The sequence below is a fragment of the Borostomias antarcticus genome (assembly GCF_949987555.1).
Source record: "Borostomias antarcticus genome assembly, chromosome: 5".
Classification (NCBI taxonomy): domain Eukaryota; kingdom Metazoa; phylum Chordata; class Actinopteri; order Stomiiformes; family Stomiidae; genus Borostomias; species Borostomias antarcticus.
Window position 1 is genome coordinate 17,525,308 of NC_140238.1, and position 21,642 is coordinate 17,546,949.

The 21,642-nt window shown below is 44.2% G+C and overlaps 1 protein-coding gene across 4 annotated transcripts; it reads right to left on the reverse strand.

Moving 5' to 3' along the window:
• Window positions 1-357: 357 nt before the first annotated feature.
• letm1 (leucine zipper-EF-hand containing transmembrane protein 1) lies at window positions 358-20,193 on the reverse strand. Of its 4 annotated transcripts, none has more exons than XM_084438783.1 (15): window positions 19,982-20,193; window positions 16,051-16,108; window positions 15,407-15,875; window positions 11,430-11,573; window positions 9,989-10,126; window positions 9,682-9,885; window positions 9,284-9,403; window positions 9,048-9,179; window positions 8,550-8,720; window positions 8,214-8,345; window positions 7,917-7,949; window positions 5,220-5,354; window positions 4,090-4,283; window positions 2,983-3,121; window positions 358-670 (listed from the first exon to the last, which is right to left on the reverse strand). In XM_084438783.1, exons 1-15 carry the CDS (start codon window positions 20,058-20,060, stop codon window positions 521-523), a joined length of 2,298 nt encoding a protein of 765 aa, XP_084294909.1. In that variant the 5' UTR covers window positions 20,061-20,193; the 3' UTR covers window positions 358-520. The 4 variants fall into 4 exon arrangements, with proteins under 4 accessions (XP_084294909.1, XP_084294908.1, XP_084294911.1 ...); XM_084438782.1 differs by having other exon boundaries at window positions 2,983-3,139; XM_084438785.1 differs by lacking the exon at window positions 7,917-7,949.
• Window positions 20,194-21,642: the final 1,449 nt, after the last annotated feature.

Sequence of the window (21,642 nt, forward strand, 5' to 3'; positions counted from 1 at the left end):
AAATTATGTCCCATTTCTTTAAGATGGTTGCGTTTGAATGAAATGAAAGGCAAGATGAACATTAATCTCACTTTCAAAACCCATTTGATTTCTTTTTCCTTCTCCAGCAAATGTAAGATAGAAGAACCCTGCTTTCATGTAATTGTTTCCCCTATAAATAATACTTATATAATAATTAAAACCACAAATTAAGCCATATCTATCACCATAACTAACTATGACCAGTCTCAGATTTGACAGAATTGTAATAAAACACTTTTTTCTTCTTTTTTTTTTTTTTTTACATTTGTGCGCATACAAACTTGTTTTCCATTTTTGGGAGAAGTTTAAATAATTTTCTGGCAAAATAGCCTTTCTTTGTTAATAAAAAATAAACCCAAACTTATGATGGAACAAAATCTAGCTGGTAGCTGGTAGTGGTGGTTCGGCTCCAAACCTTTCAGTCATAGGTTTGGACCCCAAAACCAGTAGCTTACAGGGGATTCCTCTACCCCCCAAGGACCACCTTTCAGGCCCTAAACTATAGCAGTTTAGCTGCCTGCTCCTTCTCTGCCTTCTCCTTGGCTTTCTCCTTCTCCACCAGCTTCTCCTCCTTCTGGAGCATCACCATGAACTCGGCCACCTGGTTGGTGGAGATGTCTATGTCCTCCTTATCAATCAGCTCCACAACCTGCACATGGAAACCAACCCATGCAAGCACACACAAAAGACCGTCAGTACAAAGAGAGATGAGTCATTAAGAGAGCATTCCTACCCAAAGGTGCACCATTCCACAAGCCGCGACAGGCTATTCTCTCGACCAAGTTATTCACGCGACATAATGATGTGCATGGATGGGGGCGTCATTTGCAGAAGCCGCCGTCTTGCAGTTTTAAGATAGCACAGTACATTCAATAGCTTGTCGAAGCAATATTTATCATGCTCATATCAGCCGTTTTTGCAGTCTGCACATTCATTGAAATAGGCAAAGCAATATTAATCGGAATGCCTTTAATAGCTTATAGTGCTTTATAATGCGTTAATCCGGCCATTCGAATTTTGGGTTCATATGAAAGTCTGCAGAAGGCGTTCATTGCAGTCTGCACATTCAATTACTTGGCCATTTGTTCATTGTGAACGTTGGGTTCATATCAAAGTAGCATCCATTGAAATGTCTGTAGTTTATAATCGGTCTAGTCAATGACTGCCATTAAAATAGTGCGTTTTAAGAATTTATTTGTCTTCGTCAGCGATCTCTGAATCCATCCATCTCTGAATTCACAGCCTATGGAAATTAGGGTATATTAAGATAAAATAAGACTTTATTAATCCATCATTAATATAATGGGTGGACTATTTATACAGTTGTGGTCAAAAGTTTACATACACTTGTAAACTTGAGTTTCAAATAATTTCTCCAACTCTTATATTTCTGTGATAGAGTGATTGGAGCACATACTGTACTTCTTTGTCAAAAGAAAAACCATGAAGTTTGGTTCTTTTATTAATTTATTATGGGTCTTCAGAAAATGTGACCAAATCTGCTGGGTCAAAAATATACATAACGCAATGCTAATATTTGGTTAACCCTTGGCCATTTTCACCTCAATTAGGCATTTTTGGTAGCAATCCACAAGCTTCTGGCAGGCTTCTGGTTGAATCTTTGACCACTCCTCTTGACAATCGGTGCAGTTCAGCTAAATTTGTTGGCTTTCTGACATGGACTCGTTTCTTCAGCACTGTCCACGTGTTCTCCAGGCGTTCATTGCACCGAGTAGGCTGATAGTAGGCTGATAGTAGGCCGATAGTAGGCCGATAGTAGGCCGATAGTTTGCCAACAACAGACACTGGATATAGGCTTAACTATCTAATGCTTGGACATAAACATCTGTTGTTTTTACATTACATATTTAGAGAGAAAATTTGATTTAGAAAATCATTTGACTGTGCGGCCACCATTGTGCAGGCTATTTTGTTCTTATAAAAAGTTTCAGTCCTTTAAAAACTGGCCTTTTTGTTTAAAGGAGTAGTAAAGGGAAAATGCATGTTTAGCCCTGTTTTAAGGTTACTTATGATAATATACAATGGTTCAGATCAAAACGTTGACAAAACTAGCACTTTTGAGAAAGTCTGATAATTGCTCTACCACCATTTAGGTCATACAATGGATGTGGATGGGCACCTTGAAAAATCATTCAAAAACATGTTAAACTCGATTTCAAAGACAAGAAGCTAACAGAGGGGGTAATTGGTGTCCGTTGGTGTTCTGACATCAAATTCACCGCAAAGTATGAATCTTGTAGGGTTTTATTGATAATTTTATGAAATCCATTGACTTGTATTGACGCGACCGTTGTACTGTAGATGTGTAGATCAATCCGCAGAGGGGATTCAGGAAGCGGAACTACTTACGGTAGCTACTGTTATTGTTTATGGTGCTAGGCTACCTAGTTTGCGGAGGTTTACACACGTATGTGCTGCGACTAAATAGTTCTATGCTAAATATTTAAAAAAGCCTTTCCAGATGAACTAGAATCTTACTTTATGGCGAATAATATGTCAGAACGCCAACTAACACCTTGGTGAGTTTCTTGTCTTTGAAATTGAGAGTTTAACATGTTTTTTGAATGATTTTTCAAGGTGCCCACCCACATCCATTGTATGACCAAGAAGGTGGTAGAGCAATTATCAGACTTTCTCAAAAGTGCTAGTTTTGTCAAGGTTTTGATCTGAACCATTGTATATCATATGTAACCTTAAAACAGGGCTAAACATGCATTTTCCCTTTACTACTCCTTTAATAAATTGTTTGATTCATTGATTTAAAACAGATAAACACAGATTTCAGTTTTCTAAAAAATCAGTAATATGTCAAAAACATGGCGTGTGAACAGACAGCCGCTAGAATAACAGGGTCACGCGGTCACCGTGGCACACCTACAACAAAGAACCATCAGACAGAGGACTCAGACCTCAATCTGCATATCTGACACGAAAACATACCTTGATGACATCATCAATGTCAATCTTCCCGTCCTTGTTGTCGTCAAGGGCGGTGGCGATGCTACGCAGCTTGTGCTCCGGAATGTTCTGGATCTGGCGCATGACGCTGATAAGCTCGTTGATGCTGATGAGGTTCTCACTGTAGGCGAAGAACAGACTGCATACAGGAAACGGTTACTTGGTTGGACCACAGGTAAAATGGCGGAGGAGGAGGAGGAGCCTTTAATTCTGACAAGCCATGGCTTCCATGCAAGGTTCCCAGATCACACCGATCAAAGGTCTTTTATTTCTATGCTAGATGGACATTTTGCTGAAATATTTTCTCAGACTCAGTGCACATTGCTCAATGCTGTAATTTAAGGGAGCACAAGTTAAAACACTGTGTAATATCATTGCGAAAATATAAAAGGTCTCCTAATAAATTGCAGCTTTTAAACATTTAAAATGATATATAGGTCTATAAATGACTATGATTTCAATTGTTTTGGACCACATCGCAAATTCAACTCTATTATCAAGCAATTTAACTCGATTTATTTAATTTGTTAATAAGAGCCGACAGGGTCAATGCGTTTTTAAGAGCAAGGCATTTTTGAGTGCAAGGCAACCCAAATGAACAGCTCTTTCATGAAGGGAGGGAGCAGTGTAATTTGTGGACTGGATGGTTGAGACGACATGATGCAATGTTAATGTCTGACAAGCAAGGAACGAGAGGCATTAAAACCCCATCTCATCTTACCTTTTGGGGCCATTATATTTCTCTAAGAATAATCTGTGAAATTTTAATGTGTTAGGCTCTGATTTTAAGAAGTGTAATAGGACAATGACTATGAAACTTTTTGTTCTGGGAAACCTCTCTCTCTTCTCCTCATTTAGACACCACCATTTTACTACATATACTCCGGTACATGTCACTACATCCATAACCTCGTACAATAGCACATCGCTGAGGGTGGAATGTACAGTAGAAGTCATGGAGGGAATCAAAGCTGTGCCTCGTCAGCCAATCAACCCATTTTATATTAACGTTTTGAGGGTTGCTCTTGTATGTAGGCACAGCTATGGTTCCCTTATTGAGTGAGAGAGAGTGGTGGTTCTAGGCCTTACCTGACAGGTGGGGTGGTTCCGCTGTCCATCTGTCCGTTCAGCACCTCTTTGTCCTTCTCCAACTCTGTGATGATCTTGTCAATGCGCCCGATCATACGGTTGACCCTCTTCGACAAGCGTTTGCTGGCCTTAGACTCCTCCACTTCCCTCTCCTGGCCAGATTTAGACAGCTCCTTCTTCAAATCCTCCAGGTCCTAACACACACACACATAAACCCATTTAGTAAGAACAATCTTAATCCCTACAACAATAAAAGTATTACGACGGAGTTATATAAAGTGAATCGGCATCAACCATTTCACTGAGTACCCTGTACGCTACGTGACAAATAAATCTGAATCTGATCTGAATATAAATTAATGAAATTACAAGTGGACGTGTTTGTGGTAGGGCTGTCAAATGAGCTCAGAAATTATGTTCCACTTTATCTCAAATATTTTCCGAAAATCGAATATATTTGATTATATAATTTTGCATAGAACATGACATGCATGGAACCACTTCTAACCACAAGAGGGCGCTCGCCGCCTATTGTCATGAACAAGCACCAACGGAGCTTTCGTGTCCGTCTTTGTTTACAGGATTCAAGTATTCAGGATTCAAGTATTCAACTAACGTACCCAGTCAACATGGGTGACATTTAGAGCAAAAAGGGTCCTTTTATCAGGCCTATATCCTAGCCAACTGAAAACAAAACAAGAGGAATAGCCTATAGTGCCAGTCCACTTAATCAGATTTAGTGCTTTACAATGTTGCCTACCGGCTGCCGAGAGGACGCGCTCAGATTTTAAGGAAGTAAGGTAGTGCCATTTCCTTGCCACCTAGATAGATACTGTATGTGGTTTGTTATATAATGTATACAGTGGTTTTGATGATTTTTTGCCATTTGAAAAGATTTAATACTAATGTAATGTGTTTTGGCATGATTGAAGATGGGCGGAACTTGGGAGGCTGTGTGATGCTCGCTGCTTTCCGGTAGCCTACTAATCTATTCGACATTTTGAAGATCGAATATACATTTCCCCCCCCAAAGTCGACGACTAGTCGAAGTTTGAGTATTTATTTTACACCCCTAGTTGTGGATTGTGCTCTTCTATATCACACACATGAGCGCGCACACACACACGCACCTCACTGTACTCTTGGACGTCGTCCTTCAGATCCTCCAGCTCTTCCTTCTCCAGGGTGAGCAGTTTCTTCTGCTCCTTCAGCTTGGTGCACGCGTCACTCAACATGTCAATCTCCTCCTTGGTGATCTCCTCTCCCTTTTGGTGCAAAATGACAGCAAACTCTCAACTCCAAGATAAATATCCCCATGTCCACACAGCAGGCAGGGGAAGGGGGCCTACACAGAGGTCCAAAAAAGGGGGAAATGTAACTTTATTGTAAGGGGCGCTCCAAGATTTGAAACATTTACATTATGATCAAGATCCCCATACTTTCCACTAGCATATATCTACACGGCCTGTATGTATGTATGCATGCATGCACATTTATATATATATATATATGTGTGTGTGTGTGTGTACTCCTAGACTTATATAGTTATATTTAGTTATATTTATACATACAGTGAGGGAAATAATTTGATCCCCTGCTGTTTTTGTACATTCGCCCACTAACAAAGAAATGATCAGTCTATAATTTTAATGGTAGGTTCATTTTAACAGTGAGAGAGAATAACGAAAAAGTCCAGAAAAACACATCACAAAAGTTATAAATTCATTTGCATTTTAATGAGTGAAATAAGTATTTGACCCCTTCGCAAAATATTACTTAGTACTTGGTGGCAAAACCCTTGTTGGCAATCACAGAGGTCAGATGTTTCTTGTAGTTGGCCACCAGGTTTGCACAAATCTCAGGAGGACACATCCCACTCCTCTTTGCAGATCCTCTCCAAGTCATTAAGTTTCAGGGCTGACGTTTGGTAACTTGAAGCTTCAGCTCCCTCCACAGATTTTCTATGGGATTAAGGTCTGGAGACTGGCTAGGCCATGACCTTAATGTGTCTTGAGCCACTCCTTTGTTGCCTTGGCTGTGTATTTTGGGTCATTGTCATGCTGGAATACCCATCCACGACCCATTTTCGGTGCCCTGGCTGAGGGAAGGAGGTTCCCAACCAGGGTTTGGGCCTGTCCATCTTCCCTTTGATGCGGTGAAGTTGTCTTGTCCCCTTAGCAGAAACCCCCCCCCCCCCCAAAGCATAATGTTTCCACCTCCATGCTTGACGGTGGGGATGGTGTTCTTGGGGTCATAGTCAACATTCCTCCCCCTCCAAACACAGCGAGTTGATGCCAGAGCTCGATTTTTGTCTCATCTGACCACAACACTTTCACCCAGTCCTCCTCTGAATCATTCAGATATTCATTGGCAAACTTCAGACGGGCCAGTACATGCACTTTCTTGAGCAGGGGGACCTTGCAGGCGCTGCAGGATTTCAGTCCATTATGGCGTAGCGTGTTACCAATTGTTTTCTTGGTGACTGTGACTGCCTTGAGATCATTGACAAGATCCTCCTGTGTAGTTCTGGTCTGATTCCTCACCCTTCTCATGATCATTGAAACTCCACGAGGCGAGATCTTGCGTGGAGCCCCAGACCGAGGGAGATTTGACAGTTATTTTGTGTTTCTTCCATTTGCGAATAATCACACCAACTGTTGTCTCCTTCTCACCAAGCTGCTTAGCATCTTCCAGCCTTGTGCAGGTCTACAATCTTGACGTCCTGACCTGACGTCCTTGGACAGCTCTTTGGTCTTGGCCACACTGGAGAGTTCGGAATCTGATTTGATTGATTGCTTCCGTCTGTCTGCTTCTGACAGGTGTCTTTAATACAGATAACGAGCTAAGATTAGGAGCACTCTCTTAAAGGGAGAGGACTAATTTGTGTGCCTCATGGACATAACCAGTCTGTGGGAGCCAGAAATCTTGCTGGTTGATGAGGGATCAAATACTTGATTGATTCACTCGATCAAATGCAAATCAATTTATTACTTTTTTTAAATGTGTTTTTCTGGATTTTTTTTGTTATTCTGTCTCTCACTGTTAAAATAAACCTACCATTAAAATCATAGACTGATCATTTCTTTGTCAGTGGGCAAACGTACAAAATCAGCAGGGGATCAAATACAGTAATTATTTCCCTCACTGTATATATCTTATTTTATACTGCACAGTTACTGCATGTGTATAGTCTGTTATCCCCATTTTTAAGATACTAACCCCTTTGTGTCTTTTTCGTTACTCTGTATCTAGTGTCCTTTTCTCTCCAACCTTGCTGTAATTTCAACTGCTCAAATGCCAAATTTCCCCAAGGTGATCAATAAAGTATGTATGTGTGTGTGCATGTGTGTATCTATCATGTCTGTTTTGTTTGTTTATAGCATCATGGATAATGCTAACCGGAGATAGCATGGCTTCGCCAAAGTGTCTGGATGTAGATTACAATCAGAAACATCTGCATCCTTCTACTACACTCCCAGCAAGTAAGTGCAAAAACAAGAAAATCTTGGAGAGCCCCTTTGAGACTTCTTCCCATAAACATCAACACATGACCAAGGCCCTGTCAAACTGAAAGCTTGTTAGTTGGAAGGAGAGAGGGATAGATGATGCAGGTTCGTTCATCATAATAACGGACACCAGCCCAAGGAGGTGACAAGCACAAGAGAGAGAGTCCGGGGTACTGGAGGACGCTATGGGATCACCTGCTCGATAGAGACTAACAGTATTCTAGTGTTGACAGACAGACTAGGAAAGGAGACTGGACACATGCAGGGGTGGACTAGCATGGACAGGCGGAGAGTCGTAGAGAAGTCAGCGTCGAGTCTAACCTGGATGCGCAGGTATCTCTGCCACTGTTCAAACTGTGCAGCATGAGAAAACAAGTGTCAGACACCCAAAACAAGTGAGAGCAAGACAGACAACATTGTAAACATTGAGCATGAGGCACACAAACAAACCCACACAAAAGACCAGTGCCGGGCTGCCACTCTGTGGTAGTGCAATAACAGCCCCACATTTAACAGTTCAGTGATTTTTTCTTTTTCTGCAATTTAGTATAGTTATAAAAGTTATACACGTATAATGTAGACTCCATTAGCTGTGTGTGGGGGCCAAGGTGGCGTTACCTTGATGTCCTCTAGGACAGGTGCCGTGTCTCTCAGTGTCTCTGAGTGGATGGCCATGTCCACGCTGGCCAGAGCGTGTTCTACATCCACCTGGCTCCTCTTAGCATCCGAGTCCAACAGAGCTTCCCTTTCCTATGGAGGAAAACAACACACTATTGTAGTCTTCTACATACGCTTGACTGTGAAGGTGTGTGATACTAACGCAAAGCTGATATGTTGAAGAAACAGGACCAAAATGTCCAAAACGTATAGTGATATTCTAAGCATCAAATAAACATCCTTGACTCCTTGAATCCATGGTTGGAGACGAGGCGTATTGTGTCCCTCAGTCCTCACCCTGGCAGCAATCTCCTTGGCCTTCTCTGCGGCGTCGGCCAGTCGCTCCATCTCCCTCTCCTTGTTGTCCTGGCGGATAGCGGCCTCCTCCTGCAGCGTAGCCTCCACCTTGGTCTTGTTGTCCACCTTCGATAGCTCCTGCTCAGCCACCTTAACCTGGGCTTCCTTCGCCTGGAGACAGACACTGGAGTTAGGAAGGAAGGAAGGAAGGAAGGAAGGAAACACACACAGACACACAGACACAGACACACACACGCACGCGCACGCGAGCGCGCACGCACTGATGGAACCCACATCTGGGACGCATCAAGTAGTAGTAAAAGAAATGGGTAGTTAGGTCTGAGACCGCCCCCCCCTACCCCCCCCACCCCCCAAGCCCCTGGCGGCCTGGCAGAATACCAAACAAAACGCTGGCTCCTGAAATGCACCCGGTGACACCACCAATCACAGTCAGAGACGGCCGATAAAAAGGTTAAGGACGTGTCCTTGCAGACGTACCACTATATCAGGCAGGTTCTGCAGAGTGGTCTTGAGCTGGTCGGCAGGGGACAGGGTGTCAGGGAGGAACATGGCTCTAGACAGGAGCAGCAGAGAGGTGGGGATGTGCTGGTTCAGGTGGAGGTCCAGCCACTGGATGGAGCACAAATTGACCGGGTTAGAGTGTTGGTTTTTTTCTGTGCTAAGATTGCGCAAACCAATAATCAGTTAGGTGTGTTGCTGGGAGTTAGCGGTACCTGTTTGAGCTGTTCTTTTAGCCTCTCCTCAGTCACGCCGAGAGCTCTCATACCTCGGGCTCGGCAGGCTGCCTGGATCTCATTCACGCTCATGCTGTCCACCCCCTCCTCGGCGATCAGCTGTGGTAAACAAAATAATTAGGGGTAATATTCACAGTTTCTGAGACAGGTGGTAATACAGTGCAATTTCCCTGGCAGCCTGAATGGACATTTGAATGAGTGTCAAGCCTATTGACAGCATGAGACAACAATGTGTATATAACTCAATTCGACTCATTATCTGAATAATCATAAACAGAATATTATATTATTATATTAATATGTTTCCGTAAAGCTACAACGCAGCGCTCCACTGAGGTATCCCCCTGTGGGGAGCTGAGTGCCCAGGAGGGGCTGACCTTGTCGTCGGCACGGATGGCCCGGAGCTTCATGATGAGCTGGAATCGGAGGAAGTTGTTGGTTCCGATAGACTGGAGCTCCAGCAGGCGACACAGAGCCACCAGCTGGGGTCGGGTCAGGTTGTCCAGAGTCAGCTCGTCCTCAAACAGCTTGGAGAAGCGGATGATCTGCTCGTTACTGGGCCTCTCTCCGGAATCCCGAATCTACATGGGGGGAAAAAAGATGTGTGAACGTGAACATGCATGCCACATGAGATCTTTTCCATCAATGGTGTGCTTGATGTTGGCATCTCCCCAGGACAGGTACCTTCTGGAAGAAGGTGGAGAACTCCTCTGTGACGTTGCCCTTGGCAGCCTTGTTGCGCAGGGCGATCTCCTCCACAGTGTCCTGGAGAAACTTTGCCATCTCCAGTTTGACTCTCAGTTCCTTCTTCAACCTCTCCTCCTAAAACACGGGGGGATTAAAATAAGTTGTTAAACATAGCCAGGGTTGGGCCAGGGTTGCCCACTTTTTTACAATAAAATTCCAAAACCTTTCCAGGATTTTTCCATAGTTTCACAACAAATGTCCATGACTATATTTCTGCATATAATGGGTAAAGCAGCCTTACAACTACTATAATGTAACCTTGAGATGTTTATGGAATTGAGAGCATAAATTATAAACAACTTGAAGAATGACATAATGGATTTGAAGAGTTTACAGCAAAGTAAATAGCTAGGCCCATTCCAGGTCTATTTCAAATTCCATGAATTTTCCATGATTTCTGTATAATTATGCAATCAGAATAAAAAAAAAAAACTTGGTTCCATTTTGTGCAGTGATCCGGGGTAAGGGTAAAGTCAAAGGAAGGTGAGGAACAGATTATGGTTCCTCACCTTCAGTCCCTTACAGTTCAAAGTACGGTTAAGGATTATGATGGGATTAAGGCGTCTAGGTGTGGCAGCCCTCGTTCGTAGGTCAATCAATCAATCAAATCAAAGCTTTATTTGTATAGCGCATTTCATACCCAGAGGCAACACAATGCGCTTTACAGAGAACAAGGGAGGTGGGCATACGACCCACTCTCTACATATTCCAGAGGGAAGCAAAAAAACAGTAATCACCCGGGGGCCAGATAAGTGAGCTGTAAAAATTCTTCCCTGACCCCTCTCAACGAGGCGATCGAGCAAGCTCCAGGAGTATGTTTGTCTACCGGCTAAGAACATTTATGAAGCAATACATTGCATTGAATTGCATTTCAGAGTGAGAGAGGCTAAAAGCATCATAGGAGAAAGAATATTCTACGGACATGCTACATCATCCACAGTAGACACAGGGGTATCTATCGGACTTCGGGAGGTCTGCTGGTGACAGTGGGGCATGTAGGTGATGACCTCAAGACTAGAGGGGTTAATGGTGCGTTCGTTTGTGGTCGGAGGTGGCAAGTCGCAAGTGGCAAAATACCTACCTCCGACCTGTGTGCATTCGAGCTATATACCATTATATCACAGTTACCTAGTTATATCTAGTGCATTCGAGCAACTGGGGGCTGAGAAACATCCGAATTTGCGACGAGGAAGTGTGAGTTCATGCGGTGTTTTATTTAATAATTCCTAGTAGCAAGTCGCAATTTGCCACCTCCTAGTTATAAACGAACGCACCATAACTCCATGCCTTTGGGGGAGAGCTCAGGTAGTATTCCAGACTAGAGGGGTTAACTCCATGCCTTTGGGTGAGAGCTCAGGTAGTATTCCATTGAACATACCTTCTTTGACTGTGTTTCAAACGTGGACGGCAGCATGTTGGGGAACAGCTTCAGAGCCACAGGAAGCAGGAACTCCATAAAAGGCACGATAATGAAAACCAGGAAGGGAAGGAGTCTGAAGACATCAGCACAGGTCCTCAGGAACTGGGGAAACATTTACAAAGTGTGTTGCAAGTGACTGATAGCGTCACTTCAGTTTCCTTCCTGTGCGTCTATTCTTTGAGTGCCGGCAACGGTTTTCACATAACAAGTATCACAAGTGTTGTTAACCATGCATTCCACAAATTTCCAGCCACTTGTGGCATAGGTGCAGTGTGCATATTCACCCAGCAGAGGGCAGCAATAGAGCAAACAGCTGCAGAACAAGGCAAATGCCCCCCACCTGCCTTTGTTCCACTACTACTGTACCATCACCCCTCTCTGTCCCCTAATAGTAGTTTCTACAGTCAGCACTTTGGACCCAGTGACCATACATCACCAGGGCAACAGATCGCTCGTATTTCATTGGCCAGCCATTATGCGCGGTACAGTGAACGCTCTCGTCCTGTGACGCTTGTAAATCAACATCAGACATGTTTTCAAACCAATCTTAAGATAGAGAAAAGCAGTATAAACACAATGAATTCCTCAAAGTTTGGAACAGGCAGTGCCACAGATTTCTCCATTACATCTCTGCAATAACGTCTAACACTGACCAGTAACTGAACAGGGGAAGTATGAACTCTTCCAGAGACCATCGATCACACACAGCAGAGATGGCTGGGGGTGAGTCAACCCCAGTTTTCCCTGACTCTGGCTCTCCCCTCTCCACCTGCATGTCAGGGGACCAGAGAGGGAGAGGGATTTCAGCCAGCACCAGTGAAAAGCCCTTTGTCTGCAGGCCCATTGACATGTATATCACCTCCCACAGTTCCACATCAGAGAAGGAAGGGGGGGTAGTTAAAATAGGGGACTCCCTCGGTGGAGGGCCTGAGTGAGAGAAAGTGAAGAGAGAGGGATTAGTGCCAGGCCAGGTTACATGAATGGTGTGGATGTGAGACTCTGGAGGGAGTCGGCCGCATGAAAAAAGGTGCAGATGTGGAGAGACCAGCGTAACTGGAGAGCCCAGCGGCCGCTGTTCCATTTAGCACTACTATTGTGATACTTTCCTCCCGAGGACATGAGCGAATTGCAAATCAAATTCCTGTTGTATTGTGAAAGAGATGTGGGGGAGAGAGAGAAGAGGGAGAGTAGAGAAAGACGGACAAACAGAGAAAGAGAAAGTATTATTGGTGTGGCCTGAGAACCTCTTGCCCTCTCTGTGAGGACACAGTCCATATCTGTGATATGGGACCTGCGGGCTGGTTCTGTATTACTGAAATAGACACTGGGCTCCCGTTCAACCGTAGCGTCCTCTGGAGGCAGCCTGCTACCGGGCACGGGACTGGGGACTGGGGTGCCTCTGACTAGCTAACAAGGCTCAGTTTACCACTCTGCCAGATGACAAGAGAGGTGGTGATGAGTGCATTCACTGGCCAGCCAAAACCAACCCCTCCCCAAAATACAGTGCAGTACCAGAGACTGACCAATGGACAACCATAGTCATCATAATCTGCCTTCTATGCAGGCAGCCTAGATCTGAAAACGACTTAAGAACTAGTCTGAGGTCAAACCATGCAGGCAGTCTGGAGTGGAAAGCTTCCGTCCCAGTCTCAACGCCAGACCAATGAGAGCTCTCACGCTGATACACTACGTAAGCTATGCTTACTACTGCACTGCTCTCTATGGTCTGGACACTTCTATCACTAAACTTGTTTTGGAACCCTGGCCAGTGATTGGTAGCCCCGAAATCCCACGGCTAACAATCAGTAATGACTTTCACGACATGGTGTTCCCACCAAACCTGGCCCCGCCCATCTTACCTGGGCTAGCGTCTCTCTTTGCTGCCAGACTCAATAAATATTACGTTGAATGGCTGCGCTATGCATAACCACGCTACTACATATAGGCCTGCACTGACACTATCTTAACATTACATCATGTAAGTCAGGGGTCTCAAACTCAAATTGGCTTGGGGCCACTGCTGGTATCGTCAACTCATAGGAGGGCCACTTAAATGTCAATTTCAAGTACTACTAACTATAAGAAAGTACAATATTTATGAAAATGTCATTTTTAATTTCCATAACTAGACTCACAAGTCAGTCTCTAAATGTTGTTGAGACTATTCCATAACTAACATTTTCATCATACAAATTCAAACCGGTTTCTATACATTTTAGTACATTTTAACAGTTAGTGCAAATCTTTTTTCCTTACTTTTATTTTATCTTGAATATTATTATTATATTATTATGGATTGGATTTATATAGCGCCCTTCATGATACCCAGAGCGCTTTACAGAGTCCAGTATTCATTCAGACACAGTCATACCGGTGGTGGTAAGCTACATCTGTAGCCACAGCTGCCCTGGGGCAGACTGACAGAAGCTTGGCTGCCAATCAGCGCCTACGGCCCCTCCGACCACCACCAACATTCATTCATTCATTCGTTGCATGTCTTTATGATGGTGGGAAGCCGGAGTACCCGGAGGGAACCCACGCAGGCACGGGGAGAACATGCAAACTCCACACAGAAAGGACCTGGAACGACCAGGATTCGAACACAGGACCTTCTTGCTGTGAGGCAACAGTGCTAACGACTGAGCCACCGTGCTGCCCGATAGCCTACATTTGTACTTTATTCTATTTTAGCTGCAAGATGCATCACTACTGTAAGCCTGCCCTGGACCTGTACTTGCATTTATTAAAGTTCAAGTTTGTTTCCATTTCTTGCCAGACAAGTGGATACATTTGTAGGCTACCATTCTATTACTAGCCTCTCGGTGGCGAGCTGCATTCCGTTCACAGTTCATAAGTCGCGTGTGGATTGATTGCACCTGTGACTGTATGCAGCATTCACCTCGCACGCTGCGCACAATAACAGCATATCGCCCCACGTTTGAGCGACTTGAAATTCGCATTGTAGGCACGCCTGCCGGCGCTGTGTACAAGAAATTATTTTGTGGGCCGGATTACATGTTATTTCTGACATCATGTCCCGGGCCAGATGGAGGGGTGGGGCGGGCCGGAAATGGCACGCGGGCCGGGAGTTTGAGATCCCTGATGTAAGTGGAAGAAGATATTTTAGACCGTGCACTGCTAGAAGTTTGGAGTTTCTTTCAACAGACTGAAAATCGGCAGCATCTGTGTTTGAAGTACTTGGTTCTCATTGCTGCTATGACCTGTCACTCTTTCAATCTTGACCCCTAGGCCCGCCCTCAGAAGACTCGCGGGGCAAAGTGGCACAGACTCTATATGTAGCATGCAGAGCGCATCGTTTCTACGCAATACGAGTCTGAAGAGAGATTACTTATGTCCTAGTCTTCTGCTTGGAGACCAGAGCAAGGTGATGAAATAGGTGAGGGGATAATGCCTTTAGCTAAAAAGCCGTAATCCTACTGCAGTGTCTACAGTGACCACTAAGTACATTAACAGTGAGGGGCTAATACCCATAATTGATCCTCCTGTCAGGACTAAGAGGGTTAGGGCTAACTAAGACGAACGCCAGGTCTGAGTCCCAATCCCTGCTCAGTCATTCCTCATCCTCGACACCCAAATAGGCCTGCTTTAACCTTTACATTCAGGCTGCGTTATAGGGTACTAAAGATGTAGGACAGGACAGACTTATAATAAAGTTCAGCTTGTACACAAACTACACATTGAAATAGTCAATATTTTAATCTATAGACTATAATCTAAAAATGTAATCTATACAATAGAAATGATCTATTATTGATCTTAGATGACTCGACACAGCTACCATCTCATGATTTAATACCAAGCCACTGAGATACTCAGACTAAACCATATCTGAACTGCGTTAATCAACTCAATGATTCTCCTACCAAACACAGAGGAATGTCTCATCTCCTGTTGGCCTGGAGCGGCCGCCTCACCTGTCTCCTCTCCCTGCGGGACAGGCCGTGTCCGTTCAGCACCCTCCACAGCATGCGGGCCGAGATGGTGGTGTCCACCCACAGCAGCCTGAAGCCATGGTAGTAGTGTTTGACCTCGTCCACCACCCGCTGCCCGATGCTCCTCCTGACCGGCTCCACGTCCACCGCCGGGCTGTACACTGGCCCGCCCTCCTCCAGCTTCTTGTTCTTGTCCTTCAACGAGCGCAGGCACCTCTCCACCTTGGAGTCGTCCCGCCGGCGCCCCGAGGTGTGTATCCACCGCAGCCGGAAGTCCCCCGACCGGGCTGTCGTCCACCTCGCCCCTCCCAAGGCGGAATATGGCGAGGAGGAGGAGGAGCCCGCCGCCATGGCCCAGTAGAGGCTCTGGGAGGCGGGGCTGTGGCCAGGGCCCTTGTCTGTGGTGAGGAAGGAGGCCTGGGCCAAGCCGTTACCTCGGAACTCGTTGATCCTACGGAAAGGAATTGGTACAGAGTTAGGGGGAAACACTAACACAACAACAGGTGTGAGATAGCTAGTCCACGGTCCTCTCAAGCACATACACAAGCCTTCGAGCCATGATGCCTGATGAGGATGTTAAGTTTACATATTTTATGACTGTTTGTGCAGCTTCTCAACATGCGTACCTTCGACTAGACAGTCTGAGTGCTGTACAGCTGAAACAGGCACCATCTTGCAGCTTTCCTGAGAGCAAAAAGAGATAGAGCACATAGTGATACTAATGACTATTTGGACACACTCACATGGGGCTATTATTATATAACAATCAGTCCCCAAAAAGAAGGGCTCACACATAACCATGACAGATGTTTAAAATTGACCTCTACTGTGAACAGTAGAAGTTGCTCACAGGCCTGTGTGATAAAGTCTTGGGACAGGATATTGACACTAGGGCTGCAAAATTAATCGTGAATTAATCGAAATCGCGATTATGACCTCCGCGATTAACTAATCGCAAAAGGCCGCAATTAATGTGATTAATAATTTTGCTTTGAATTGAGTGTGCTAGGACACGGACGAATCACAGGCGCTTATGCTGTCTGACCAATCACATGCGTTCCCGCTCAGTGCGCTGTGCGCAGCAATTTCACTGAGAAGACAGATAGCAGTAGGCCAAGACCAGTGTCACAAGATTACCTGCAGCCGTGAGTAGTGAAAAAATGAGTGAAAACAAGGTCAGTGAGTTAGTAGCAAGAAAGGGATCAACGTCTGTGATTTGGGAGCATTTTGGTTATTATATATTAAATATTAATCACAATTATTAATCGCAATTACCATTTTGAAGCAAATAATCGCAATTATTATATTTTGTCATAATCGTGCAGCCCTAATTGACACCCACAGAGAGGCCAAGGAGACCCAGGGGAGAGTACACCTGTCAGCATGATGAACATGAGTGGGTGAGACAGTGTTCCAGACAGTCAGCTGAGACTAGGAGGCTAGGAGGCCGTGGCTCTGTGTCCCATGGCTGGCTGGAGCAGGCCCAGAAAAGCCTGGACAGGAAAACCCCAAGGTACAGCTGACAGCCAGGACGACACAAGAGCTTACTGGAATCATGCCACCTTTTCACCGTTGCACGGAACAGTTGGGTGTTACATGTGCCACAGAAAGCCCTGGAAATATGTTACTGTACCAAACCCACTATACTTGAGCCGTATTAGCTCAATAACATCATAACACAGGAGAGCTAGGCTATGTCCACAAAACACAAAACCCATTGAGCAGACCAAACACAAAAAGATTTTGTAGAAACATAGCTTCTGTTTTCACACAACGTGTACCCTACAGTATATATACAGCAGTCAAACAATAACATTCAGAGTTGATGAGAGAGTCAGTGTGCTGGTTTCAGTCTCTGGGGGGGGCTTGGATGTGCAGCCCCATGTGTGACCCCCCACACTGATACTACAAAGACTCAACAACAGGAACACGATAAAACAAGGCAGGCATCCATCACAAGTAGGGTTGCAAATTTCAAGGAATTTCATTAATCGATAACTGTTAACCTTAACAAACGATAGTCGATTAATTGATAAGAACGTCCCGCTTTGCTCGCTTAATTTTTTGGTCTTCTTCCGCTGTGTCGTTGAAATTTCCCAGCATCCCAATTAGCCTTCACTACATGGCAGGGCGCCCTCATGTGCAGTCAGACATTAAATCATGATTACATTTCACGCAACTCCCGTTGATAACATTTGTTCCCCCAAAAAAAGTTATGTTCCATTGACAAGCAATTAATCGAGTAACCAAATCTTACTCGAGTAAATTCTTATTGGCAATTAATCGATAGTCGATTAACTATTAACATCCCTAATCACAAGCTGCTAGACCAGGACTGGCTGTGATGTGCTGTTCAAAGTGTTTGGATAACTTTGAAGCACACTTGTTGTCACAGTCCCTGTATTATTTTACCACAGCTGTGTAGATTGCCTATCATTAGCCTATTATTCAAGACAAAAAGTGACTTGCCTGCCTTGTGCACAATAATGCTACCTGGCCTGTTATCAGACCATTGATGGCCATGCTGTTTGACTGTTATACTACTGTAAGTAACCTGAGCAAAATAAGAAACCATTTCTGCAATTATGTCGACTCCTTTATCTACAAACAGGTCTATGTTTACTCTGACCTATTCTGTACCTTCTGTACTTTCTCGCTGCTGTAATGCCCCACGCCCCAGGATTATTAAAGTTTATCTGATCGTAATCCATTCCTTAAGCATTTCCCCTTAAATGAGTGAGGGAACCTAACAAGTCCCTGGTTGCCAACGAATGACAGGTCAACGGTTATATCAGCCAACCCTGATCAAGCACTTCCCTGATCTTTACTCCACTGCGAAGTCTCAAAGGTCTATGATCCTCCGTCTGTCTGTCTGCGAATCCACTGCAGGTACAATCTTGTGCAACCTACCACTTATTAACCAAAGCCAAGACCCTCGCCTTCTCCACAAATGTAATTCAGGGCCGAAACCATGTCATATACGCTGCCATGAAGCCCAAGCCATGCCATGAATGCCGTCATCAGAAAGCTGAGTGACCGCAGGACTGTACAGTGGGAAGGGATCCCCGATCTAAGATTTTTTCAGTCGTACAGTGTACAGAAGGCTTTAAGCCAAGAAGCATGATCTCCAGGGGCACTCCACTGCACACGAAGCCCCACTCTCTATCACTCCTTCCTTCTCCAATCTATTAATACACAACCTTCATAATGAAGAGAGCACTACTACAGTCAAGGCCTGCAAATCATGCTGCATCACATACAATATAATGTGTGTGGCATCGTTCTGCATGACTAGAGTAATGTCACAGTGACACTAACATTATTGTGTTAATGAGGAACGTCTGAACGGTTTGGCAATGGCAGCTACAGTACACAAACTAAGCTACACCTAGGCCTATATTGCTGCTCCTCTTTCTGTAAAACCTGGAAAACACTTGTAACAGCGTTACAGAATGTTTAAAACTAAGATGTTTAAAACGTATTACACTGCTGTTGACAATACTGATGCAAAGCAAAGTGTTAAATTTCAGTTTTTATGGCCTCGGGCAAAGAGTGAGGTCAAGAAGAGGTCAGACACCCAATATCAACAGGAACCAAAAGATAGCAAGCAATGCATCGAGCCTATCAGTTAGCATAGCGGACGACACACTTGAGACTTCGATCTCAGAGTGTTTAGGTGTACATTTCTTGTGGCACAGCGGTTCTCTCAGTAAAAAATATTATATGCGCAGCAGCCAAACAGTGCCATAGCAGACTGCAGTGGCAGGGGGGTGGCAGTGTAGCACAGAAACCAGGCTGTCCTCAAATAACCCGGCCTCGAATGACGTATCCTCCTCAAAATGAAGATTCGAAAGGTGTGGTATAGCCTACTCAAAATGAAGATTCGAAAGGTGTGGAGCTAGACATTCAATTTTACGACCACGTTACAGATTAAACATATAACGTACGTTTACAAACAGCCGAATAAATATGTATTCGGAATTAAAGCAGTCAATGCTGCGGAGCTGAAAAGCCCGTGGTTTTGGGACTGAGGGTAATTGTTAGCTATAGCAAGCTGGGTCGCTGCGAGTCCAGGGGAAAAATGAAATGACAGGAGCACATAGACATAGGTCCTAGCCTGGACAGGAAAGAGCTCATAGGTCCTAGCCTGGACAGGAAAGAGCTCATAGGTCCTAGCCTGGACAGGAAAGAGCTCATAGGTCCTAGCCTGGACAGGAAAGAGCTCATAGGTCCTAGCCTGGACAGGAAAGAGCTCGTATGGGCCGGTCAAACCATGATGACGCATAGCACGTATGGCCACGACACTGTAGCCTACTTTTCTGGAAACTATCCGGCTCTAGCTACCGTCAGCTCTCAACCATCATCTTCATAATGTCATGACATTCAACATCAATATCGGCCGTAGCTAGTCAAGTCTGGCTAGCAAAGCTAGCTAGCTCCTACGGGCGAAGGGGGATTCAATGCTAACTTACCTATATTAAATGAACAGTGGGGAAGTTACTTAAACATTTCCATATAACGTTGGCTAACATTAACGTTATCCATGAATGTACTTACCTATTCGGAATTCGTTCTTTAATGACCTAGATGTTTTCATCAATGGACAACGAGACCTCGTAAACAAGATTAACGCCATGTCGCTGAACCAGGCTGTCAATTAGCGTGCTAACTAGCGAGATTAGTTGGCTATGCTAAAGACCAATTAGTCTACTTAACTGATATAAATTCAGAAATCAATGCGTTTGAGCGCTTTTAACAACTTAACTTCAATAACTATCTGAACTTCTTGCTCCATGCCCTTGCCTTCTCCATAGATGATACTGGCGATGAACTGCGTAATTCATTGGCTTCCGTCTTCCTCCCGTTTTGCCGGTGACTCGTGGGTTTCTCGTCGGTACGGGTCTCATCCATGCGCTGTCTAGCGCCGCTAGGTTATGGGTAAGAACGTTTTATACGCTGGGATCGGGCGGTTTTTGAGTGGGCGCGAACAATTTTCTTTGCTACAGTTTGAGGGGTGTCTACATTAAAGCACAGGTGAATACATAAACATTAGTAGTGTAGTAAACCAGACTTAATGCGAAAAAATGTCATAAAGTCACTTTTTTTTTAACGATGAGTCTGGTTTATAGGGCTAAAACCTTAGGACAAGATGCCATCTTTCGTTTGAACGTATGGTGGGATTAAATTCATGCCCTATCGTCGACTAAGTATACACATATACTGTGTATTATGCCATAGTCGGTATAAAGTGAATAATATTGATCAAAGCTCAAAATAAGTTTTTCAGTGTCGGTGAATTCCACCCTCGCCGGTAATGTTCTTTAGGCGAACGCCGGCGTATAAAAATGTGAAACGAATTTTATGTGATGACCGGCCCACGGACCGGACTGATCTTTGAGCGGCCAGTGGAACCGTCAATCAAACTGATGCCCGCTGGCTACTGCACTAGTTGGATTGGAGTCTTCGACATAATTATTTGGTAGAATAAACTGTTGCTTAAACCACTCAACTCAGGTATATAATGTTCACAACAGTTAACATCCACGACATTAAACACATTATTTGAAACCATTACAAATACATATAGTCGCCTAACTACAAATGTAGGCTATATTTTCCGATGCTTGTCAAAATGAATAATGTCGTACTGCAAAATTTATTTGCATGTCGTCTAGTATTTCACGTGACGTCATTGATGTTGTCATCCGCTTTATCTTCTTGGTTATTTATGATACAGTAAAATGACAACATATGCAATTTAAACAGTTTGTATTGTATATTAAAATGTTCCCGAGAGACAGAACGATAAAGTTCTCCCGCCATAGAAAAATACGTATTTTGAATGGTGTTCTGAAGTGGAGTGGGGATACGGTTGGTTTTTGAAAGGTCCCGGTTGAATTTACAGCTGCTCCTAACCAATCGCGAGTGACTATTTTTCGCGCTGATTGGGAGGATAGTTTCCCGCAAGCTTTGATTCGAGTTGAATGAAATTCGTCGTATTCAAGATGTTTGAACCAACATATTTTCCCATTTGATTACTTATCGGGAAACTCAACAGGTAATTAAATAAATCGTTGGGCATCCGTTGTGCGAAACGTAATAGTGTAATCTTGTTTCAACAAACTTGTCTACATTTAGCAAAAGGCTAACTAGCCAGCTAAGTTAGCATTTAGCAAGTTGGACTGTATGGATGTTGGACTGTAGCTAACTAGCGAAGT